The sequence below is a fragment of the Protopterus annectens genome, chromosome 1.part2 (assembly GCF_019279795.1).
Source record: "Protopterus annectens isolate FY-2018-M chromosome 1.part2, PAN1.0, whole genome shotgun sequence".
NCBI classification, from domain to species: Eukaryota; Metazoa; Chordata; order Ceratodontiformes; family Protopteridae; genus Protopterus; species Protopterus annectens.
The window spans coordinates 1,146,437,101-1,146,464,053 of NC_056727.1; the positions used below are offsets into that span (position 1 = coordinate 1,146,437,101).

General features: G+C 37.8%; 1 protein-coding gene across 1 annotated transcript in view; it reads right to left on the minus strand.

Annotated features, from left to right (window-relative positions):
- The window catches only part of LOC122792267 (angiopoietin-2-like), a 1,226,949-nt gene that overhangs the window by 35,881 nt on the left and 1,164,115 nt on the right, over nt 1–26,953 (minus strand). Inside the window, exon 8 of the mRNA XM_044060020.1 lies at nt 3,135–3,271. Coding sequence (XP_043915955.1) covers nt 3,135–3,271 — 137 coding nt within the window. The remainder of the gene's footprint in view (nt 1–3,134; nt 3,272–26,953) is intronic.

Genomic DNA, 26,953 nt, shown 5'->3' on the forward strand with positions numbered 1-26,953 from the left:
TGGCTTGTGAAGAAGTGGAAAATTCATTAGTCAGTATGTCAGAGATGCAAGGAATATTGCACATCTTAACATAATAGGTAGCCATGTGTCTTTGTTTAGGAATATGCAGTGATGCCTTTGGTGGAACAAGTGTAATAAATCTGCATGCCCTGTTTGACAAGGTTTGGAGAGCTGACAGTTTTTTCTTGAAGGCTACATCTATTAGTCTAACTCTGTACGCTAACTGAGAAACAAAACTCCTTTCCCAATGGCTGCTCTCCTTCTGGAAAGGCAGAGTATGACATTTTCTTGACCTCGAATAGGAGGTTGCTGCATTTTGATTTAGTTATGTTCACATGGTGTGGATTTTTAAGGACTGGTCCAGCCAGAGACCTAGGTATTTAAAGTGAGGGATAGTTCCTAACTGTTCTGTGTTGATGTAGGTGACTGAACAGTTTTGTGGAACTGTGCACAGCTTCTGTCTGTATCTGAAGATTATAGCTTTGGTTTTCTTAGTATTGAGAATAAGATTGTCATTTGCTAATCACTGGGAGAGGGCAGAAATGTCCAATTATACTTGTTTTTCGATGGTGGAGTGTGATTTGTGGGAAGGACTGATGACCATATCATCTAAGTATAGGATTACTGGGTGTCGAGGGAGGGGTACGGATGATGGGAGAGAAAGAGAATAGGATGACTGAATGGATGGATCCCTGTGGAAGCCCTTTGTAAAGGGGGAACTGTTCTGAGGATCTTTTGCTAATTTGCTCATAAATGTTTCTGTTTATGAGAATGCTTCTAAGCTTAAAAAGAGTGCTAGAGCTAATGCCTGCTATTATCAGTCATTGAGTTAATTAGGAGTTTGTGGTCTTCAATGCTGAATGACTTTGTGAAATCAATAAACACTGCTTCTGTTAGTAGGCATTTATCAATATCTTGTAGGATGCCACCAGCTCTCATTGTACTATAACCAGACCAGAATCCATGTTGATGTGATGTAAGTACAGTGCGTGTTGTGACAAAGTCCTTTAACTGTGTGCAGATGATTTTATCAAGGACTCTTTAAAGAGAGAAAGTATGGATATTAGACATACATCTTTGACATGTTTGTGTTTTGGATATTTGAGTATGGGTCTGTTTCTGGCTTGCTTCCATGTTATAAGCATGTGGTTTTGAGTGAGGCATAGGTTATACAAGTATCTTAGTGGAAGCAGAATGTGTTCTTTACATAAAAGAATGAACCATGGAAGTAAGCCATAAAGTATTCACATTCATTACAGTGCCCCTAGAGGGTGCTGCTTCCATTGTTATGGATAAGATTAGAGCTTCATGTTCTATATTTTTATGTCTGTTAATCATGGAAGCTAGGTTACTAGCTTTTCTGTAATGAAATGTAAATCTTTTGGTTCCAGACTTGCAATAAATCTATATTTTATAAGAATGAGATAATTCTTTTGAATTACTTGTCATATTTTAAAATGTGTTGCTTTCATAGGTAGTGGCACTATCAAGGTGTCTATTTACTGATGTGATATTGTAGAATCCACTTTGGAATCTATTATTTAGGTCTCTAGATAAATTATCATAATCTTGTGGACTAAAACAAATTATTTTACGCCACATAAATTGTATGTTAAATATATTTTGGATCATGTGTTTGGGGTGTCAGCTAGCAGCATAAATCAGAGAGTTTTGAGAGAGTACAGTATGGACATAACTCTCTACCTCTAAGCACAAGAAATCTGGACAGAGCCACAAATAACAGGGCGATCAAAGGCCCTAAAATAAGGACAGACTTTAAATATTGCTCTTATAAACTTAGAAAGTTGGAAGAATGACAGGTTTTGCATTAGCATGCATTTTCAGGAGGATATGTAGCCTGAAACTCAAATGTTTGCACTTATTTAGAGACTTTAATCTTCACTGATTTGTTAGAAAACCAAAAATTATATAATGAACAGACCAAAGATAAGAGTCAAAATCTGGACAATCTGTGAAAATCTCCACATTTCAGAGGTATGAGTATAGCCTAGTAACAGAAACATCCATATAATGAATAATAAATCTGTCTTCAAAAACTAAAATGTTGTCAAAATTAGTGTTGTTAAAAAGGTGAAAAATTCTGTTAATGTTGATCTAGGGGCAACAATCATTGAAGAAAGATCTCCAAATATAGATATACGGGAGATAGAATTATATTATTCTGTTTATTATAGATGTATTTATATTTAGAGTAACCAATAAAATGATCAGCTTACAGGGAACAAAGGGCACTCTTCTATGTACCTTTAAGTTGAACATAACACTTATCTTTATAATGGAATTTGTATTTGTTAAGGATCATTTCCACCATTCGGACCAAAACATTGTTGAATTCAACCTTTCTGATAGTGTCTTGTAGTACCCTACTGCAGCTACTGTAGTAAGTACAGTAGCTTCATGTGAGCACAACCATTTCAATGCCTAAATATTATGTAACAATGTTATGTAGTAAATCATGCAGTCTTGGATTTTTTCCCCTTACATTAAATTGCCTCCTTCCAGCTGTACCTCTCTATTAACATATACATTAATAAACATACTATGAGCACTTGGGGAGTTATTCACTATTTATAGATAATTGTCAGTGTTGCACCTTGTAACAAATCACATGTTGTGGGAAAATAATTACTGTGCAAGAGTGTTAGACGTCCCCCAACACTTGGATGTTTTTGTTTTCTTGAATAATATCAAAAGGCTAAGGAAGACATTATATATTTTAAACAATTTATAATAAATTAGTCTTTAAGGATGACCTTAAACAATAGCTACAATTGGAAACAGCTTGATGTTTGAACTGGGAGTTATTTAAAAATATAATTATTTTGGAATGACGCATACACTACAAAGTTATAACTGGTAATTTTAATGTTTTCTAGGCCTGCAGTTTATGGCATCAAAGATTCAGTAGAAATGCAAACTTTGGCATTGATAGTAACTTCCTAATATGTGCCTTTAATTTAAGAACTAGTGCTAGATGCTAATCCAAAGCAAGACTGAGCTTTAAGCATTTCAGAAATACTAATATATCATCTCTTATCTGCATTTGAATGAATTAAATTCTCCTAAGTCCTTTAGCTAAATAGCCAAAAGTAATTGAAATAGCTTTGACATACCTCCTGTAGCCATCTGAGCGCACTTGCATCCACCAGAGCATTTGTCATTGTCGGCATCCACAGTGCTGAATTCTGTCCCTGATGGACTAAAGCTGCTCATTCTTCCAGCTGTCCCACTATATCCACTTATGTGAAGTCTGTACACTCAAAACAAGGAAACATGAGTTATAAGATACACTTGTTTAAAAAATGGGTAGCTTTTAACAAGAAGAATATTATTGGATAAATACATTAAATCACCATGTGCAAAAGAAATAAAGCCATGGAAATAACACTATTTAGGTCATCATGTAGAATGACTAAAAATCAACCCAAATTTCAGAAAAGAAGAAATGACCACCATCATGGTCATTTGGTAAATCCCCAGTTCTTAGTTTTATCTCCTGAGCTTAGCCTGAAATTGGTCTGATGGAATCATTGTTTTACCCCATAAAGACATATAAATAAATAAATAACTACAAATAGAAACATGCCAAAACAAATCATCCAAATAAAGTAAAACAGCATACAATAATCATAAAATACATAAACAAGATTTCCAGAAATATTAGAACATCAGAATCAGAAAGTACTAACCTGTAAATACTGATAAAATAAATAAGAAATAGCAGTCAGCATATATTTAACTGAGTAAATGAAACCTCCTAAAAATGTAAAACAAGTAAAGTCAGAAAAGTGTTGCTCAGAAGGCCACAATTAGGAAACACCGTCCAAAATTTCATAGTAGAGTCGACAGATTAAAGAAAATTAATCTGCTTTTGTAAGGGGCAATCTGAAAATTACTAAATTACTAAAACTACATACAAAAGTTTAAATTAAAAAAGAAAAAAAAAAAAAAAAAAGTTTAAATTAGTGATAAAAATATTGATCGTTGCTCAAAAACGTTTAGCAGATATTGAAGCGCTAACAGTGCTTTAGATATGTGTCTTAAATAAATATTTCTGTACTTAAATGCAACAAGGACAAGAACACTCATTTGAAATGCATACCAAGTCTCATTAGTCACATTCTCTAAAGCTTTGAATGAATAAAAATGGCTAGTTTTATTTAGTGCATTGCTAAGCAATAAAGGTTCACAGGTTCATAGCTGCTTATTAGTTAATTGATCTTTGAGGATCATAAGAAGTCTAGCCTTACACTCCTGTGTAAACTCCTAGCTGTTAGTTTTTAGTTTTTGCATACAAATAACCCATAGATGGGCCGTGCAAAGATATGCTAAAACATTTACATAATTTCTCTATTCATGATAGACAGTGGTGCTAAGCCAGGGGTGATATCCTGATTACAATCCATTTGAACAAGTTGTGACTGAATATAATAAGAGAAGTATTTTGCTTTAAGTGGAGTGAAGACATTTCCACAGAAGCAGAATTCACTGTGATACAAACCTGTCTCTCCAATATGTTCTGTTTATTTTGTAAAAGAGATTGTGATCTCTCAAGCAGGTATTTATTATAAAACTGAACTCCTGAAAGTTTCATAGGTCTGATAGAACAGAGTCTGTTGAAACTCTATAAGTAAGGCGCAGGTCACCTCTCAGTAGCCAGTATGATACTGAGAAGAGGGATGAGGCTTTGGGATGGTCTGCATAGTTTTTATGGTTTTGGCCCTTAATTTTTTTAGAGAGAAAGCATTGTGGTCATTTCAGTTTTGATAATGTAAGGAGCATTATATTCAACAACTGGCCTAATGAGGGCCAAGTACAATGGGATGTTAAGCTTGCAATGAAAAATTACTTCCTTATAAAACTGGATACATGGTAATCAAAGGACAGCTAATTATTAACATAAGTTCCTAGATCCGTAACTATAAGATCAATTTTCAGTGGCATCTTGCCAATGTGATACTTACAAGAGGAATCATGCTTGCTGAAGGATACAGTTAAACATTTCTTGGCATTTAGTCTTAGTCCATGGTTTTAACACCAGCTATTTGTTTGGGACAGACCCTCTTAAGGAATCTTGGTATCCTCTGGGGAGTTTATGATGGCACCAAGTTTACAGTCATGTGCAGATGACCACTACAAACTGTTAACATTACTTTGACCTCAGAGAAGTAAATGCATAAGAAGAGTGGCCCAAGGACTGAACACTGGGTACACCGCTAGTGACAGGTCTTTTGGAGGAGACAGAGCTGCTCACTCTAATATCCTGGCTTCTATTTGTGAGACAATTTTCTATCCAATGAGTTACACAGGGATTGAAATTTAGCTGAAGGGGCTTTTGTAAGATACATCAGTGGGGCGTGGTGCTGAATGTCTTTGTAAGGTCTAGATATGCTGTGTGCACTGTCTTCATTCACTGCTATAGTAACTTTTTCAATTAAGTTGACCAGGTTAATTAGGTTGGATTTGCCCTTGATAAATCTGAAGTGTCTTAGGTTGAGAGTCTACACGTTACCTATATCTTTAATTCTATATTGATTCTTTTTGTAGCCTTACAGATGAGACTGGTCAGGCTTATGGATCTATGATTGCCCTCCTCCGCGAGCAGCCCCACCTTTTGGGAAGAGAATGACTGTTGCCATCCTCCATCTGGCATGGAACCTGTCTAGAGGCTGATACTGAATAGCTTCTGTAGGCTTATGAACACTGGCCATTGTTGCATAACACCTCATGATTATCCAACAACATATTGATTAACATAAAAATAAATATCAGAATGAACAGGCATTATGTTTTCTCTTAGATCATTAAATCTCACTGTTTGAAATATTGATAAATATCTGTAGTTTACAGCTGGATAATAAACATTCTCACTGGATCTACAATTCACTTACAATGCAGTGTCAGTGGACACCATTCTAAATTAGAACTCAATCCAGAGCAACTCTTAACTAATATTATAGTCTCACAGATATCATTCCTAAAATAAATGGGACTCTTAACTAATATTATAGTCTCACAGATATCATTCCTAAAATAAATGGGACTCTTAACTAATATTATAGTCTCACAGATATCATTCCTAAAATAAATGGGACTCTTAACCAATATTATAGTCTCACAGATATCATTCCTAACATAAATGGGACTCTTAACTAATATTATAGTCTCACAGATATCATTCCTAAAATAAACGGTAACTCCATAGGGAAAGTATGCAATCAAACTCACTTGCCTTTAAGTATGAGACATTGGAATAAATATTAATAATGTTTGCTTGAAAAGACAGACGCATTCTGCATCAGACTTAGAAACTTGACAATACTCTTGGTACTCACGATTATAATCTGAGATTTCAAACTTCAGCGTTTGATACAGTAAGTGTGGAGAAACACTTGGTACTATTCCTTCTGAATATGTTCTTTTGTATTGGGCAAGGCTGTGCACTTTTTCCAGGGAAACACTGGACATCAGCCTTGTAATCTGTGTAGATGCTGATCTCTCGCAGTATGTTTTCCTTGAAATACTCTTACTGTCTAGACAGATTTTTTAACTATTAAAGCATCTAGTTTGTACATAGTTAAGCATTGCTCATCAACTTCCTTGTGTTATTGATCTATTCAATATTTAAATTTCCCTCACTCCCCCTAGTAGATCAGTAGCTATGGATATGCACTTCTCGACTCTCTCTGTGGCCAATCTGGTTGAGATGGGGTATTCTGAGGAATTGTAGCAATTGCCACCTCATGTGCACTGGCAAAACTCTCTCATACAACCAGATCTAATCCTATAGGGGTTGTCAGTGACACTTGCACCATGTCTACTGCATAGGATAAAGACCCTACACATAAAACTACTGATACTGAGGAACTTACAGGTGACATTCGTAAAGCACTAAGACCTCCTGCACAACATAATCAAACAAAGAAAGTCCACAACCATCAATATAAACACTCCATTAAAGTACCATCCAGACCTACACATACTAAAACTGTATCCAGTGCCTCTACCACTAAGTCCTTAAGGCAAACAACTGGACAGAAAAATTTCCTAGTCATTGGTGATTCTATAGTGAGGCTCACCAATGTCCCCCTCACCAGACTGAGTAAGGAGAAAGTTACAGTTAGCTGCTTTTCCAGGATTAGGATCTGTCAAGTCACACAGTCACTCAGGTCATTGAACTACAGGTACCAGTATGATTCTCTCATAGTCCATGTAGGTGTTAATGACCTGCAATGTACCTCCCTTGAATATATGAAGCCAGACATGATCAAGCTTGCTGATTATGTGTCTTGGGCTGGTATGAGCCTAGCATTGAGTAGCATGTTACCTTCTCCAAGAATGATGTCATGTTACCAACAGAAAATAATTGATTTTTACAACTGGCTTAGCTTCTGGTATCAATCCAAGGGGATACAATAACTGATGGCCTGGGAGGATATGATTGACAGACCACACTGCTTTGCCAGGGATGGTCTACACGTATTCCATCTAGGCTTTCGGATATTTGCAAAGACCTTTTCCACTCTCATAGTGCCCTTTTTTAGGCAATACCAAACTGATAAACCTACTGACTTAACTGAACCTATGAAGGAATATCTGAAAGTGGTACTGCTCAGTGTTAGAAGTCTTAACAAGAAACTTCACTTCCTACAAGCCTTCCTCTCCCTGGAGAGTGTAGGTATCTGTGTAGTAACCGAGACATGGTATAAAGTCACTGACAGCACCCCAGCAATGCAAGGTTATAGTGCCTTTCACACCTTTAGCCCAGCTACTGCACAGCAGGGAACTAAGGTGGAGGAGTGTCAGTCTGTATTAACTAATCTTACAACCAGACTAGTTAATTAAAGTTTATGACCTGCTGGATCTCATACATGTGCAACTCACCATAAACAGGGTCTCATACCATATCTTTGCAACCTATACGTCCCCTTCCATGTCCCTATCTCAGTGTAATAGTCCCTCATCATTCAGACCAGTACAATCTTCATGGGAGGTCTCAACTACTCCCTCTATAGACTGGGAATCCAGTGATTTCTAAACTTCATTAATACCAACATCCTGGAACAGTTGGTCCATTCTCCTATCGGGAGCAAAAACACATCCTAGACCTTGTACTCTTGAACATGGGGGAGTGATGTGCCTCACCCAATGTAATGCCCTTGTTCATCAGATCTGACCATAAGGCAGTATTGCTTGAAATAAAGATTAAATCCAGGACCAGCAAAGCCAGAAACCTTTAGGAACCAATCCAAAGCTAATCTCTCTCTAACAAGCGACACCTTGGCTGAAGTCCAAGCATGTCCAAACCCAGTAAACACCATGGCATATGCTGAGCTATTTACAAAATCCCTGTACAGTCATATTGATAGCTGTATAGAATGAGCAGTGACCACTCATATTAAGAATAAGACAAACTCAAAAGACAAGCCACCCTGGTGGAAACATAATATCAATAGGTTATACAACAAAAGAATAAAAATCTTGGCCAAGTATAGAAGGAACAAAGCCCAACATACTAAATGCCCCTGATCAATCTAAACATGCAGCTAGAGGGTTAATTAATACAACAAAGACTAGATTTGAAGAAAAAATAGCTTCTCAGGTTCATTTTTGATATCTATTTCTCTGAAAAGGAAGCAAATGCTGAAGATTTATGGCTGACTAAATTTGCAGATGATTGCAAGCTGGGGGTTATCAGTAAATTTCCTGCAGACACTAACATTCTTCAAGACGGCTTATCTCTCACTAACAAATGATGCCAAAGGTGTGGTCTTAAACTCAGTGTTAAGCAATGCATAATTGAACCATTTGGTAAGTCAACATCCCAGCTAATTACCATGCTGATAATATGCCCCTATGAGTCGACCCAGTGATTAGGGATCTGGGTACGCATATAGACAGTAGCTTTACCTTCAACCATCATGTGGCCACAGGGGTGAGGAAATCCTTTTATACTGTGCAACTTATAAGTAAGCTCATGGCATCTAGGTTCAAAGAGGTCACTATCCTACTGTACACAGACTTTATCAGACCAGTCATAGAGTACAATGCTCTCTTTGGTATGTACCTGACCAGGCATATGAACCTCAGAGGTTCCTTACAAAAACAATACAAGGTGTAACAAACTTGCTTTACACAGAGTGCCTTAAAGCCCTTTCCCTCTACTCAGTCTCCTATAGATTACTGAGGGGTGATCTATGCCTGGCTTACAACACATCCACAAACTCCACACATCAATTTCCTGCATATTCATATGTCAAACATTATCAAAAATACAAGGTCTAAGGGTCAGAATTTTGTCTGTGACCTAAACAGAACATACTGGAGAGATAGATATGTGTTCCAGAGACTGCCCTTCCTATGGAACAGGTTTCCCATCCATGTGAAGTTGAGTTTGTCTATTACCCAATTTAACCGCAACCTAGACCAGTAGACGGGGAAAAGGAAATTTACATCAGGTCTGGGACCTATGTGCTTTAAGGACAGAAAAATACTAAATGACCCAAGACTGCTACTTTCCATCTTTTTCAGGGCACCCCTTCTATCCTTTCTATCACTATTGCAAAAAGTATTGTGTTAGGAAATGCCATCATAACTAAAATTATAGTTATTTCTCTGTTTTTATTTCCCATTATCCATATATTGTACATACATGCAATCCACACGCATGGTGCAAGATTATCTTAACTGGCAGCTGAGACCTTAACCAGTGTTAATTTCCTTGTACTCTCCTCCAACTTCCACCCCTTCCCCCCTTCCCCTTGGTTCCTTCCCCATGGCTCCTCTCATATCTATGCTCTACATCCTTCTAGTGTAGTCCTTTCCAAACAATGTAGCACATTATCTGGCCCTATAATCATATTGAGATCCCCTGCTATCTTACTGCTTCCTTTTTTTACCATTTGTTCCCATTTCTCAAAGAAATTTGTGTAGAATTTCCCACTGCTTATAAGCAGGGCTTAGATCTTTCTTACTATTAACCTCTCATCTCTCGTTTGCTCCTCCCATCTTATCCGTATACTTTCCTTACTTATGCTCACTTTGTTGGTGATCATCTGCAAAACTCTTCGGAGCAATGTAGCTACTCTACATTTCCATCCTCCTGCTTTATGATAATATTCTCTCTAAGCTTTAATTTTACTTCTGAATGACTCTTCCCCAAGCTCTTCTAGTCTCATGTATGTCTTCTTTCTTTTAATTGGATTTAAACACCTCCTCTGTATTCCACACATCACCATCCTCATTTTACTTCTCCCCTTCTCTGTCCTTCCAAATCTTCCCCATCCTTCCACTATCCAAGAGATCCCCAACTCCCTTGTTTATCTGTTCAAGACTGGATCAGCTTTCCCTTGTTATGCACTTAAACTCAGAGATTTTCTCTTTTTTAACCCAGAATTCAGAGAGCTACCTAACATTCTATTGTCTCATACCATGAGCAGATGCCAGATTTCTGTACAGTTGCATTTCTCATATACACACACACACACACACACACACACACACACACACACACACACACACACACACACACACACACACACACACACACACACACACACACACACACACACACACACACACACACACACACACACACACACACTGCTTTCATTGTCTTGTATTTCCTCCCTACTTCTTTGTATTTTCTGTTTCCATTTTTAACCTGCCTATTGTCCTCTTGTGTTGTCTCTTTTAAGTTGTTTTTGAGCAAATGTATTATTTGCCTATTCTCTTTGCACCCATTATATGCTCTGGTCTAATGCGTAGCACCTCATCCCCGAGTCAGTGATTGCAGTTTCAGTATTCATTCCCTGTATTTCCCACTATTGTGATAAAGCAATTTCACTCTATAAATTTTGTTTGGCATTCACAAGTTTCCAGTTGTATTCACATACCTTCCTAAGGTATCCTGCATGCACACAGCCTCCCCCCATTCCCAACTTCTACTTTCATGTTTACAGTTCTGTACAGCTTACCACAGATTCCACCATACAGTCCCTGCCACAGTCATATGGCATTTTTTTCTTTGACATTCCTCACTCAAGTCATTTTTCTTCCCAATGGCAATGGGTCTGACTTCAGAATTGTGCTGTCACATTACTGCTTTGAACATTTCCTTGCTTTGACAGTTACTAATAAATACATTATTAAACCTCTGTTTGTCCAGTGTTCTCAGTTCTGGACGGACTCTTTCCTTTTGTAATCCACACGTATGTTCTCGTTTCCTTTTTTTGTGCTGCATCTTGAAGTCATCTTCTTTTCTGTTTAACTTCTGCAAACCCATTGCCATGCAGCTTAATGTGTCTGACTCTCCAGATTTCTCTGAGAACTCTGCTCCTCGTTTTCATGTTTGCATGTCTGTATTCCCCTTGTTTCTCATCGGTTTCTCCTTTATTCAGTTACATTCCTTAGTATGCTCATTCACCTGGGGAGGGGTGCAGTTTATTCATTCTTATGTTTCTAATCCCATTCTCACCTATCCCCACTTAAATGCTATGATGCACATTTGCTTCATTTTGTAGTTTCTCTTTCCTCCAATATACCCACCTCCTTGTTTCCTTGCATAAAGTCCAGTTATATGTTCTTTTCTTTCACACTCTCTCTCTCTCTCTCTCTGATGTCATCCACACATGATCTGTATCTATTAGAGTCCCACATCATGTCTACAGGAACTTTGAATGTTATCATGTGATTCCCTTAGCCATCTGTACTCTTTGGAACTCCACTGCATTAAGTTTTGCATCTCTTCCTCTTTGTGGAAATCAAGTCTTTCCCTATCTGGGAGACCATTACACCTTCCAGAAAAAAATGATCTTTGTTATTACTGCCATGACTTTCATATCATGCATCCTTGGGCCCAACATTTTTCTCCACTGATAGAGTATATCTAAGAGATCTTCTACTGTCTTCATGAACATACCCTAAAATGGTATGAGCTGCAAGGTTTACTCTGCCTTATATCTTCATTCTTTGTTTGATAACAAATTCAGTCAAACTGGAATATGTCCAGTATGTGTGGACCTCCACTCGTTTTCCTTCTCCCAAATCTGTGAGCTTGTTTGCTCTATCCAGCTGCCCCTTGGGTCAATAATATTAAGTGTCTCCTACAACAGTGTTACCATAAAACTTTCAAAGTCTGGTTTTGCAATGTGCACTGCAATCCCCATTATTCTAATGTTAGAACATCTGGACCAGTTGTCTAGGTCATCAAACTTTTTATTTTGCAACTTAATTACATGTTCTCTTTCCTTTAACAAATTGCCCAGTTGCTTGTGACTCCACTTTCAAGACTGTTTATTCATTTGCATGCCTCCCAGATCTCTTTTCTGAGTACCAACTTTCGGTCATACTGCTTCTGTGTCATCTACCACCTCTACTGGCTTTCCAAATATTCCTGTGAAGAAGCACAAAATTCAGCCATTCATTCAGCACTGCCTTCCAAATCTTGCATGGTATTTTTTTTCTTCTGATTTCATATTTGGAGCTTCTTTATTTTTTGCTATGTACTGGCACTGCTTGGACTTCCCAGGCCAGGCAGCCATCTTTATTGTGTTCGCTGCTCCATTTTCACTTAAAGTTCGACATTGACTGTAACAGAGATTGTCCTACTGTTAGTTTTACATTATACAAAAATATAAATTATAACTGAATAAAATACACATATTCGTATCAGATAAAGGTTAATCTGCTAAGGCTGTCTGTATCTGTTTCTCTGGGATTAGCTGCTCCAAATGACCTGATAGCATAGAGTTATGCTGGCTTTGGGTGCTGTCATGCCTTTCCCCAATTGCTTGCTCTGGCTGTCTCTGGGAGTTTGCATGTTAGCTGTCTGAGGAAGGGATTCCTTTGAAAAAAATCTGCTTCACATGTTCTTGATTTACTACTTTTCAGATAGAATGATGTATGCCTCTGTCACTACCTCCATGATAAAACAGTTCCTCATGGTGCCCCTGTTTTATTAATCCTCAATCTCCAGATCACATTGTTTTTTTTTGTTTTTTTTTTGTTTTTGTTTTTCTTTATTTGACATTTCTTTTCAAGAGATTCCACTGTTAGAGATTGATTTCTTCAGGTACTCAGAAGTTTATGTTATCCTCCTTTCCCGTGTCTTTGAAACAATATATTTTAATTTTGCCTCATATGGCTTATGATTAAGGTCTTACATCATGTTCATTTCTCCTTGAAAAAAAAAGTCTGATATCATAACATCCTAATGGGACTGATTATTCCTATTGCACAGCAATAACCTTGTTCCTTTAAGGCTGACTTTGGGTGTGGTCATCCCTTTCCCCCATCCTTTGCTCTGCCTCTCTCTGGGAGTTTGCATGTTTGCTGCTTGGGGAAGGGATCCCCCTGAAAAAAAATAAAAGTAAATAAAAATATAAACAAACAAACAAACAAATAAAAGTAAATAAATGACATGGCTGCCTGGATGATGATTTCTCATGATTGGCTGTCACCTTGGTGATGGTTAATGAATGGGCACAGTCACAGTGGTGGTGAGATGCCATCTTTTCTCCTTTGTACTCTACTATTGCATGTACAAAATAACATTCAGTGTAGCATATGATTTTTTAAATTAACAATAGTTTGATTAATAACAAAACAGTTTCTTATAACTTAGGATATCAGTATTAAATAATTTGTAAATAATAAATATTGAAACAGCTTTAATAACATAACATATTTAAATGAATTTTTGCAGATAAAAGTATCAACATGTGTTGTGAGAGCTGGCAAAACATAAACTGGTTTAGATGGCAGGCAGCAATATTTTATTTTGAATACTAATTGTTTTATAGTTTTACTTTTTGCCCTAGGACATGAAACATGATTCTTAGCATATGTAGTAATGTTTTAAAAGATATGTGTATATTTTGAGAAACTTACCAAGACTTTCTCATGCTATATCAATATTGAGAGGTGCAGAGCAGAATTATGCCTTACATAAAAGACATGCAGAGGTGTAGCTAGGGTGGGGTGAAGAAGGCAACTAGCCCAGGTGCATGGTATTGGAGGGTGCCCAAGAGAAACTAATCAATTGGTAGTGTAGTTTTGGTCTTTATTTCTCTAATGACATTTCAGAATTCTGGTACAGTTTTAAAAGTAGAGAGAGACTTTTTATTGTTTACCTTCCACTTTTGAGGGGGCAAAGAAATGCAATCTGGTTTGCCCATTATGTTAGGAACACCAGCAAGACTGGGAACAATGAACTTTTTTTTGCCCCTCAACTTATATTTGAAAGGGAGCCAGATCATTGAACAGTACTGGACATCTAATGAACCAGCTACAGAATGACATAATTCTTTGTATAGACACTGTGATGTGGGGCAACAGGGCTGTGCTCCACACCAAACAAATGTCTGAACCTTTATCATTTTTTAGTAATTGCTTTGGCTGTATGTCCTGTTCACTCTTTATTTAGTTGTTAGATGGGATATTTTGCAGACACCTTTATGGTTATGGACATCAGCTGAGTACGACAACCCTGTGTTTCTACAGGTTAGCCAAACAGTCCACTTATGCTGTGCTGATAAAGTCATAAGAAGACTGAAACGTGCAATTCCACAGCTAGTGGGGTTTGGCTTTATTAGCCTGAATTTGTCCAGTAAAAAGAAAAAAGGCATGGACATTCAGAGCTGCCATATAGCCGAAATGCCTCATGTCCTTAAGGGGTCCTTTGCATATATCCAATTACTGTCTTTTACAAGCAGTCTTAAAGAATCACACAGTGAAAACTCTAGCTTGGCTAGGATTTTCTGATAATTTTTAACAGTTTTAAAGCTGGAAAATGGCAATAATTGCCTAAGTAGGGAACATATTTACATTTTTATGCCAAGAAGTTTGGAAGGCTGTGGCTTCTATCCCTACACAAGTGTTTGGATTCATTTTGACATTATAGTACACCATGGGGATGCTGCAGTCCTGATGTGCTGTGTCACAAAAGGAAATACTGCCTGCCCAGCTATCTGGAATTTTGTAAATAATTATATGTAATTTGTGAATATTAATATGATTTATATAGAAGTGTGACAGAAGGAGATGCTGCCAACACAGCTATCTGGAATTTTGTAAATAATCGTATGCCATTTGTGAATATATGCTTGTCTTACAAATGTATTAGAACTGTATGTTATGTGTATATTAAACTGCTGGTACAGAAGTGTGTGTTGAGCAGGGTTTGTACAATACTGAGCCTTGATGTGCGACCACAGTGTACCCTGCTGGATTAGAACAGACATGTATGTACACTGTTGTAGCTGTGTGAATGTATACATTTTTAACAGTGGAAACTAGAACATAGAGGGTTAACTTGCAAAACTTCAAGAAAATAGTTGAAATTAAATTGTTTTATGATTGTGCTATAAAAGTTAGTTTCAATGCAGCAAGGAGACAGGATGTCTAGAACTAGGGTGCCTTCTGCATTGTTTTGTGTTTTATTGTTTTATGTCTTCCAGCAGTTGCAAAGTTCTGAGAGAGATGTGTTTTTCACAGCGAGATGCTAAAATGCTGGTGGTTTATAGCAATGGGGATTTTCACCTGGGATAGTCAGATGACAAAAGTGATGTCATCCTGCAAGTATCCCAGCAGCAATATTTGAGATATTAATTTAAGAACTCTCAGAGAGAGCATTTTGTATTTTGTCTTTGACCTGGGAACATTCACTCACCACTTCTGCCTGCTTGTTGTTTTGTAAGTAAGTTTTAGGGCATAGTAACACTTTTAGATTCAGACAGGAATATAGTAAAGTATAGATTAGGTGTTTTCTTTATTTATTTGAAACTGTCCTGCAATATTATTTTAAATATTTCCTGTGATTTTGAACTCTGATGTAACTGATTGCTTACTGAGTATTGACTTGTTCTTTTATTATTTATTATTAAATATATTTAAACCTATCATTGTGGCTGATATCTGTGAGACATATTTAAGCTCTGAGAGTGCTTGCATATATATTTGGTGACACTGTACAGGCCACTCTAATAGCCTGGCTCTTGGTCAAACTACTATTTGGATTAATAGTAACATTACACAGTAAGATTGGACATGCTTTGTTAAGGGCCTTAAAGTAGTTGATAAGGGGTTCTGGTGGCAGTGATAACTACCTTATAGTATGGGCAGAAGGGAGCATAGCTAGTAAACCTGTGCCAGCCTTTCCCAGGTGTGTGTGTGTGTGTGTGTGTGTGTGTGTGTGTGTGTGTGTGTGTGTGTGTGTGTGTGTGTGTGTGTGTGTGTGTGTGTGTGTGCGTGTGTGTGCGTGTGTGTGTGTGTGTGTGTGTGTGTGTGTGTGTGTGTGTGTGTGTGTGTGTGTGTGTGCGTGTGTGTGTGTGTGCTACTTAGGCAGGGACAAAAAGCACTGGTTGGACAGAGAGAGTGTTAGAGGACTTGCCTTGCAACCCTGGCTAATGTCTCAACTCTATAGCTGTGCCAGTGGGGCTTCTTACTGGAGATCTGGAGAAAGAGGGAGAAACTAGCCCCAGACTGACTGTGGTCTCTGTGTGCTCTTAAGAGAGATTGCACTTACTGTGTGTGTACTTGTCATTCTCCAAGTGTGTACATTCCCCACTGTTGCCAGTGGTGAGGATTGAGGCTCCTTGATTACTGGGCCAGTGTTGGGGTGTCACATGCTGTACTTTATGTACATCATTAAACTGAGGTCCCATCTGCTTGTGTAGCTCATGTGGGTATTAAAAATTCCATGTCACTTGCTAGAAAAAAGATTTTGCCCTAGTGCCCCAGCTGAAGCACACTTAGGATGAAGCCATCTCAGGTCTCCCATGAAAATCTGCTATGTTAGGTGGGCTAACCCATTCAACAAAAATAAAAATAAACAATTTATCATTGTAGTCTCACAGTACTTGGTTCTCCAGTTTGGCTCTTGGTTAAGATATCTTTTATGTTGAGTCTGCATGTTCTTTCTCTACCTACTTGGGCATTTCTAGGTGCTCCAGGTTTCTTTCCTCTTTTTGAATCATAATCCTCCAAATTGCCCATATGTGTGTGTATCTTATGAGGGTGGATGTAATATGCGTGTGTGTGTGTGTGTGTGTGTGTGTGTGTGTGTGTGTGTGTGTGTGTGTGTGTGTGTGTGTGTGTGTATGCATGTGTGCTTACTTGTGTTTAAATCATCATGCTGCATCTGGTTAAGTAATAGCAATTTAGATTCTTGATTACTCTGGTCACTTTTATTAAGTGTCCATAAGAAACACTGTTCAAGGATTTGACATTAGAAACTGCTTCTAAGATTCCCAGACATTGTAAGTCTATTAAGTTTTGAGTTACATCAGAGCAGTTTATCAGGTTTCTGATGTAACTTTGTGAAAAACGAGATTTGTATCAGATTCATCAATGTGTCACATATATACAGAAAAAAAAAACACTGATGACTTTAACACATTAATGATTCATAGTCCATGAGATCAAGTTGTAAATAAAATATATCTGTGTACTGAAAGCAGATGCACATGTTCTTGAATTATATGCCATTTGTCAACAGCGTTAAAGTGAATAGCTGCATTTACAAGGTACATATGTTTTTTTTGTTTGTTTTGCTGCTATGATACATCAAGGGGACAGAACAAATGTGTATTGTACACCTCTGTGACTAATGTGCCAACTTTGAATGGTTGGATTAGTTCAACAGCACACTAGATGGTAGAAATCCCCCTTCCCCCGCACAGAGTCCTTAGATATGTTTATATTTAAGTTGAAGCCACAAGTGACGGGTGTTATCCCTCAAAAGAAAAGCACAATTTTTCTAATTCTGTGAACAGACTTTACTTGTTTTCATCCAAAACAGGGTACATATTAATATTCCTTGCACAGTTATCTTAGAGACTTTATTTGTTCATGTTACAGGTTTCAGTGCAGAAACAACTGCATCTGAAAGTATAATTAAAACTCAGTTTAACATTCTTTTGCTGGATTGCTTTTCCAGTGATTGTATGCATTTTCATGTACTTTCACAGTGTCATATCCAGTGATCTTGGATTTTAAGGAATATACTTGCTAAAGCAAAATAAGTGATGTTAATATTTCAATTATCTTTAAATGATTTGTGAACTCAGTGTTTACCATAGCTGAGAGACATATATCTTTTTCTGAATTGTTTGACCCTGGTGTGGAGATAATTAAATTAGGAGTACTGTAGTGTGTCAGTGGTGGGGGTGGGGTTAGCAGCTCACCTATATAAAATATAGTTTTTAACTGCATTTTTTTTCTCTGGTTAAGTTTCTGTCAATGGACCAGTTTGTTGGAGAGTCACATTGACTTGTTTATGTGCTGCTTTTGAAACAAATGCAGTTATGATCCACATTTATGCAGTGTCATCATGGCATAGCTCTCTAATGATATTTCAGCAGACACATGTTGTTACCTGCAATATGGTCATGACTTCCACAGCTTCTTTCTCTTTAAGCAAAAGCTCATTTTTCTCTAACTTTTTAGTAATGTAGTAGATAGAGGCCTTGTATATTTACAGCTTAAAGGAAGTATTCAATATCACTTACATTTCTTCACTGAAGTGTCACTTGTATGTTGACTACATATCCTTTATAGAAGAGTACATTTGGCTACACCGATAATAATCATGAAACAGTATTCTTTAATATGCTCTTTTTAGCTGGTAAATTATATATATTTTTTTCTGAATACTCTTTGCTCTTTTTAGGTAATACAAAGGGCATAATAAAATCACATTAGTATTCAAAAATTGTGCGCAGTGATTGAACAGGGCAATCAGCATGTCTATGGTAAATCAAGCGTGTCTCATGGGAAGAAGTCTGGCATAATGAATCAATATTAGCAGTCCAGAAACTATGACTTGACCTACTTAGTTTCTGTATTTTGGGAGAAATACTTAAAAATAACAAGTAAAACTGCATTAAAGAGGTAAATAGCAATTTGATTTTAGTACCCAACAAACACATAAACAAAAAATATAAACAAAAAATGCAAATAGAGATGTAATGCCCGATTGCCATTACCAATTTCAGTCCAGGCAGGGTGGATTCAAGTACAGTATCCAGTTTGTACGCAGAACATTATAGCCAGTCTTTATCGGGGTTGGCCAGCATGCAGTGGGATCTAGGTCTTCCCTAGCCAGTTATTACTTAAGTTAAACAATAATTCTGTCATCAAGTCCTTTCACTGCTTTTAAGTCATGCCTTAAGGTTGAACGCAGTTATTTCTAACAAATAATAAATCATGATAATACTGCTTCACAAAAAAATTCATGGTAAACAGACTAGTATGTATATATGTTTGATTAGGCACTGACGAAGTATAAATGCTGCAACACTATTATAGACGTCCATAAAAGGTAATGCAATTATGCATTGTGACACCTTTTTGGATAGCTCATTCAAGTGCAGTACTTCAATTTTCTTTATGTTTACTTGGGATGTAGGACTATGTAAAAGAAAAAAAATGTTTGCTTATAACTCAACAACTGGCAATATATTCAAAGCCCTTAGTAACACTTGCCAACTAAAGCAGTTTATAACTAGATGCTTTGTTGTTTCAAGGAGCCTTTATGAAATTTATAAGCAAAAAATAATATGTAAGAATAACAAATGCTTAAAAAAGGCTAGAAAGTTCAAAATGTATAACACCACAGCTAGAGAACCTAAACTACTGTGCCACATAAAGCAGCACACTCCTATACAAAGAAGAAACATAACTCTTAAAATCTCTTTTTTCTTCCAATGTATTAGTAAATAAATACACCATTTATGATGAGAAAAAATAATCACAAGTTATGCTTGACATACAAATGTGAAAAATAAAGCAATATATATTTCTTTACATAAACATGTGGAGAGCTGTTTTAGTACTATAAAGTGGGAGACCATATAACTTACAACACAAAACTAAAAGAAAACTAGCAAAATACCACAATGTTATTTAAAATTAACAAAATCCTTTAATAGCAATAATCTATGTTTGGGTGTGGATAATGCTTGGTTTATCCATAGCTGGCTTTGTTTGGTCACTCAAGCTTTACCCTCATGACCAGATCACCTCAGCCATGGGTAAACCAAGCATCACCCACACCTAGCCATGGGTTATTGCTAAACCATATCATACAGAAATGGAATGCACTAAAAAGTACAGTGGTGTAAGTTGAACTTGCTGTGACACAAGGGGAGTATTGTAAGCCCAGCTAGCTGAAATTTTGTAAATAATTCAATGTCATTTGTGAATATTGATATGATTTATACAGAACTATATATTATTTACTGAGCTAAAATGTAACCACCACATGTCCTGCTGACTTAGAACAGAAATACATATAAACTATACACCTGTGCAAATGTATGTGTTAACAGTAGAAACTAGAACATAAAAGGGTTAATTTGGAAGACTTCAAGAAAATAAGTTGAAATTAAGTTGCTTTATGATTGTGCTATAAAAGTTCTCTCTCAGTTTCAGTGTAGCAGACACAATGTCTAGAGCCAGAAGTTTTTGTATTGTCTTGAAAGAGACGTAATTACTAGGTTTAAAATGTAAAAAGTGTTTTATTGTTTTGCGACTTTCAAGATCTGCAAATATCTGAGAGATATGTATTTTTCACAAGATGTCAAATGCTACAAGGTTTAAGCCTGAGAACTGAAGTCAGGTGACAAAAAGTGATGTCATCCAAGCTAACCCAGCAGTAATGTTTGATATTAATTTAAGAACTCTCCCAGAGAGAGACAGTGCATTTTGTATTTTGTCTTGGACCTAGCAAGAGCATCCACTCATCATCATCATCTGCACTTGCCTTGCTGTAAGTAAGATTTAGTGCATAATATCTCATTTGGATATAGATAGGAACATAGTAAAGATTAGTTTAGATGTTTTCTGTATTTATTTGAGACTGTCCTGCAATGTTGTTTTAAAATATTTCCTGTGATTTTGAACTCTGAAGTTACTGTGTTGATTGCCTGAGTATTGTCTTGTTCTTTTATTATTTATTATTAAATATATTTAAAGCTATCTTTCTGGCTGATATTTGTGAGACATATTTAAGCTCTTAGAGTACTTGCATATGTATTTGGTGACATTGTACAGGCCACTCCTAAATAGCCATGTAAGTCTTGGTCAGACTCTCATTTGGATAATAGTAACATTACACAGAAGGATTGGACACCCTTTGTAAGGGCCTTATAGAAGCTGATAAGTAGGGGTTTGTGGCAGTGGAAACTACCTTATAGTCTGGGCAAAATTAAACCTGTGTTAGCTTTCCTCAGGTGTCTGTGTGTGTGTGTGTGTGTGTGTGTGTGTGTGTGTGTGTGTGTGTGTGTGTGTGTGTGTGTGTGTGTGCGTGCGTGCGTGTGTGTGTGTGTGTGTGTGTGTGTGTGTGTGTGTGTGTTTGTATATGAACCAAATCTAAAAGTGTGTGTGTGTGTGTGTGTGTGTGTGTGTGTGTGTGTGTGTGTGTGTGTGTGTGTGTGTGTGTGTCAGCTACTTGGGCAGGGACATGAAGCACTGGTTGGACAGAGAGAGTGCTGCAGGTCTAGGATTGGCCCCCCAGCTGAGATCTTAACCCTACAGCTGTGCCAGTGGGGAGTCTTATTGGGGATCTGGAGAAAGAGACATAAACCAGTCCCAGACTGACTGTGATCTCTGTGTGCTCTTATGGGAAATTGCACTTTACTGTGTGTGTACTTATCATCCTCCCAGTGTGTACGTCCCCTAGCTGTTTCCAGTGATGAGGATTGAGGCTTCTTGATTACTGGGTCAGTGCAGGGGCATCACACTTGCCTTAACAACAGATATTCAAATGATCACATCTGCAATAGCCTTAGCTATATGGGCTATATCCTGCCAAGGATATAACAACCGACCAGTTTCCAAAGCTTCAGGTCACCTTCCACACATGCAAACAGTCAAGCAGCTCAAGCTGAGTTGACTAAAAGACAAGTTTGGGTACAAAGCCCTTCAGAGCTTTCCTGCCAGCAGAGAGAGGGAGGATAACCATGAAAATACAATATTAGGAATAACAAAAAAATATATGTCCACACCCTAGCATACAAAATACACCAAAAAAGAAAGGAGATAGAGAAAGGGAACAGCTACTGCTGCAGTAATCATTCAAACATCTACTGTTATGGTAAGTTCAACTTACACAACTGTACCATGTTCTTTGTGTTGATCACTGCAGCAGTAGCCTTAGCTATATGGTAGATTATCATAGCTAACTATATTTTTGAGGTGGAAGAAGAAAGGTCCAGCAGCCCCCTGGAGAATTGTCCTAGCAAAGCATGATCTAGGCCTAAAGAAGTAATCCAGCTTGTAGTGCATTGTGAAAGTATCCACAGAGGCCCAAGTAGCAGGTGAATCCAACTCTTTCCAGAAAGCCACAGAAGAAGTCAAGGTCCTTGTAGAGTGTACACTGACGTTGCCTGGAGTAGATTTATCATGGTGAGTATAACCCTGCCTGGAGCAGATTTATCATGGTGAGTATAACAAAAGTTAATAGCCTTAAACAGCCATTTGGAAATAGTCTTTTTTGACACAGATTTTCCCTTCTTCTTACCTTCACAAGAAATGAAAAATTGATTGATGATCTGAAAGATTTAGTTCTGTCGGGATAGTACCTGAGTTGTCTATGGATATCCATGGTATGGAGTATTCTTTCTCCCTCATTTTTAAGTTCAGGAAAGAAAACAGAGATGAATAGTATGACTTAAAGTAATGTCAGATACCACTTTCAGCATAAAGAAAGATTAGTTTTCAAAGAAACCCTGTTCTTGTGGAAAATGAGGTAAGGTTGACCCACCATAAGGGCTTGTAACTCATATACCTTTCTTGTAGAGGTCAGAGCAATCAATAAAATTGTTTGTTTGCTAAGAACCTCAAGTCAGCCAGATTAGCTGGTTCAAATAGAGCAAGTGTTAGTTTTTCTAACACAAAATTAAGATTCCAAGGATGGGCCACCGGTTTACTTGGAGGCCTGTTATCAAAACCCCTTTCAAGAACATTTTGACATGCAATTGCCTTGAAAGAGGAGGATCCATGGACAGACATGGGGAAATGGCCAAATAAATGAAGCTTGATAGGGGAATAAGAAAGGTCATAGGATAGCAACTTGCACAAATATTGTAAAACCAGAGAAGAACTAGCCTTGACTGGGTGCTGGTTATGTTGTTAGTACCAACTAGAAAAAATTTTCCATTTGCTAAAATGATTTTCTAGTAGCAGGCTTTCTTGTCTCCATTAGTTCCTGCTGCACATCCTCAGAAAACAGGTGCCTAAAAGGAATCAAGATGCTATTATCCAGACTGTCAATTGAAGAAAATCAATATTGAGATGTATCAAGCGCCCCTATTCTTGTGTGAGTAAATCCATTTTTTATGGAAGCTTGAGGTAATTGCTCCTGCTCATTTCCAAAAGAAGGGTGAACCATGGTTGCCTAGGCCAGAAGGGAATCAGCACAATGATCTAGGGGGGTATCCTTCTGAATCTTCTGCAGTACGCTGGATATTAGTGGAAAGGGTAGAAAGACATACAGGAACATTCCGGTCCAAAGAAAAGAAAAGGCATCTGTTTTGCAGGCCTTCTTGCATGGAGTCCTGGAACACATTTCTGCCAGTTAATTGTTCAGAAAGGAGGCAAAGAGGTCTACTTGACAAACTTGGGAGATCACCAGATCTGTTTTTTATTCATGACGGCCTGCCCTGGTTCTGCTCAGTTTGTCTATCACACAGTTTTGCTTTGATGGAATATAGGATGCCTGTAAAGTGAGATTATGCTATGAGGTTATATCCTAAACTACATGGCTAGTCTGCAAAGGGGGGTATGACCTGGTTCCCTCTTGCTTGTTGACAAAGCAGCACTGTGGTATTGCCTGTAACCACTTGATGAGGTCCTGGGGACCAAAGATGGTTCATGGGGTGTTGAGTGTCTTGATCAGAGCAAACATCTCCTTGATATGCTCTCCAAGCAAAGCCTGAAGCATCTGTAGTGACTGACTGCGTTGAAACAGGTAGGGAGATGGGGAGACCTTGATTTAAGGGTATCTGTCGTCTGCAGCAAATAATTTCTCTTCTGACAAACTCCAGTACTGGGATCTAAAAACATAAATGGTGTTGATTCTGGGCTCAAAGAGATTTCAGATACTACTGCATCTTCCTCATGTGGAGTTTTACCAGAGAACTCATGAGAATCATATGAGGTATTCCCTTGCAGTGACTGAAGTCTGAGTGGAAAACCTCAGAAATAGATCTAAATAAATGTCTATTTTTTTCCTGTGGAAGAAAACCTCTTTGAACTGAGGTGTCTAGCTGAGAACACAGGAACACAATTCTGTATGTGGGAGTCCAGAAATGTTCTCCTGGAATCCCAGCTTGTGCAAGAGATATCTCACCCAAGAGAGAGATTCCTCACATTTTGAAAATGACTCTGCAACAATAAGCAAGTTGTCTAAATATGGAAAAATATGGATACCCTGTAGCCTGCAATGAGCTGTAACTGGAGCTGGACACTTTGTGAACACTCTAGGTGCAGTGACTAGTCCAAACTGTAGGGGAGAGAATTGATAATGTTATCCAGACACACAAAACCTTAAGAAATGCCTGAAGCATGGATGAATAGGAATGTGATGATAAGCATCTTTTAAGTCTCGTGTTACCAGGAAACTTGAAAGAGGAAGAAGAGGCAACAGATTGTAAAGTGACATTATTTTGAATATGGACATTATCATGACCAGGTTTATGAAAGAAAGATCCACAACTGGTTTCCAAGCATTTTTTTTCTTTGGGACTAGAAACATGCTTGAATAAAACCCCTTCCCCTCCTGGGAAGGCGGAACTGGTTCTATCACTTCTTGGGACAGCATGTGATGAAAAACGAGTGGAAACAAAAGAGTCTGATCTGCAGGATGAGGAATGACCCCTCCTAGAAAAGAGGAATTTCCTCCCACTGACATTTGTAAACCTGCGGAATGATTTTTCAGAACCGTTTGTCTGAAACAATCTGTTGCTAAAGAGAAAAATGGAGATTCAGACTTTCTGGAAAAGAAAGAAGGCCATAGTGGAAGTAGGTCAAAAGGACTCTTGAATAGTCATGCAGACCTGTTGGAGTGTCTTTAGTTTTGGGGGATTTAAGACTTCTGTTTGGAACCTCCTTGCCACTTCTCAAACGTCTGTTTACCTGATTTCCGTTGAGACTGTTTATTCTGTGTTTGCAGAAACTGGATGAGGAGAAAAAAAAACCTTTGGACAATTTTGAAAAGTAGGGTTGAAAAATCTTAGAGATTTCCTGGATCCATTTGCCCCTTTCATCACACTTTTTGATCACCTCTGCAGCAGAGTGGCCAAACACTTGAGAAAATTTGTTAAAATACAACACTCCAAGCTTTAAAATAAAACATCAGTAAAAAATAAGAAAATGGAAGTTTTCTCCCTAAAGGGAACTTATCTGCCCAGCTAAGGAAAGCACAATCCAACCGTCGATCCTCATAAGCCTAACAGGAGTGTACGCTTTGTTGACAGTAAAGATATGAAAGGCTTCACATTCATACCTGTCTTTTTAGTCAGCTCAGCTTGTGCTGACTGATGGTCTGGGTGCGTGAAAGGTTCTCTGAAGCTTTGGAAGATAGCCGGCTGTTTTATCCTTGTCAGGATGTAACCCATATAGCTAAGGCTACTGTAGCAGTGATCAATATAAAAAACATTATACAATTTGGAATGAAACCAAAGAAACAACACAAAAAAGAGGTCCTCAAACAACACAATATTTTGGGTGCTATGTTCACTCCAGGTGCTTACATTCATTTTCTATTACTAACTCTACAGTGTAACATTAGGAGGTGTTGCATTCCCGAGCATGCATCAGCCTCATGAGATGTTAAATCAAAGGCCCATCTGCTTGAGCTGGTTGGAGATCAGGTGGATGTAAAAGATGCCACAGCATTTATCAAAAAAGAGTAGGTGAGTTTTACTGGTATACAAATTTCAAACAGTATTTGTGTATCTAATATTTACACCTCTTCTTATTCATCCACTTTTGCAAATATTTTGTTCCTTTTACACCGTCCTGCATCTCTTCTCCCATTTGTTCCACTACAATCTTTTAGTTCTTCTTACAATTCAGTCACTATACCACAGTTTATTATGCAAACGTTCTTCACACCTGTAATTGCAAATATTCCATACAAGTATTAACAGAATTTTATCCATAACCTCCATTCTTTCTTACTTCATATTTTCATATTTCTCATATACAATCATGACTGAATTCACTTAAAAGCATTTATATTGACATCCAGTCTTAGGCCATGGTTAGCGTTGTCGCCTCACAGCAAGAGGTTATCCCGTTCGATTCTCAGCTGGAGCACCTTCTTTATTTAGTCTGCATGTCCTCCCCACAATTGAGTGACGCTAAAGATATGCAGGTAGGTGTGAGCGTGAATGGGCGTGCCTTTATTGAAGGTTGGGCGTCGAGCTGGCAACTCGGCACTGTAAAAATCCACTGCCAATCATGAGCGGACCGGAGTTCTGCTGTGGCAACCCCTAACCAGGAAAAGCCGAATATTGATATCCAGTCTTAAATTTCTTCCACATCACCTTTATGTTTTCACCATTGTTTCCTCCACCATAAGTACGTTACATATTCCTTCACATTGTTGTTGTTAATATTTCAGAGGCTCATAGATTATTACTAGTATACTGCCCTTGTGACCAATTTAAGCCTAGCCAATTACCCCATATGAAAATCAAACGCTGCACCTTGTGACTGTAAGGTAAATACCTTAACCGTTAGGCCAACTTCCCACTCCTAACATTTAATCCTACACCTTGTGTCTGTAAGGTAAACACAACCATTAGGCCAATCTCCCATCTGACTTTTTACGGATTGCTTCTTCAACAATAACCTCCACATAAAATTTGCTACTTCAGCATACTTTTCAAACCTCAGTTGATGTTCTTTTTTATATCTCTTTTCT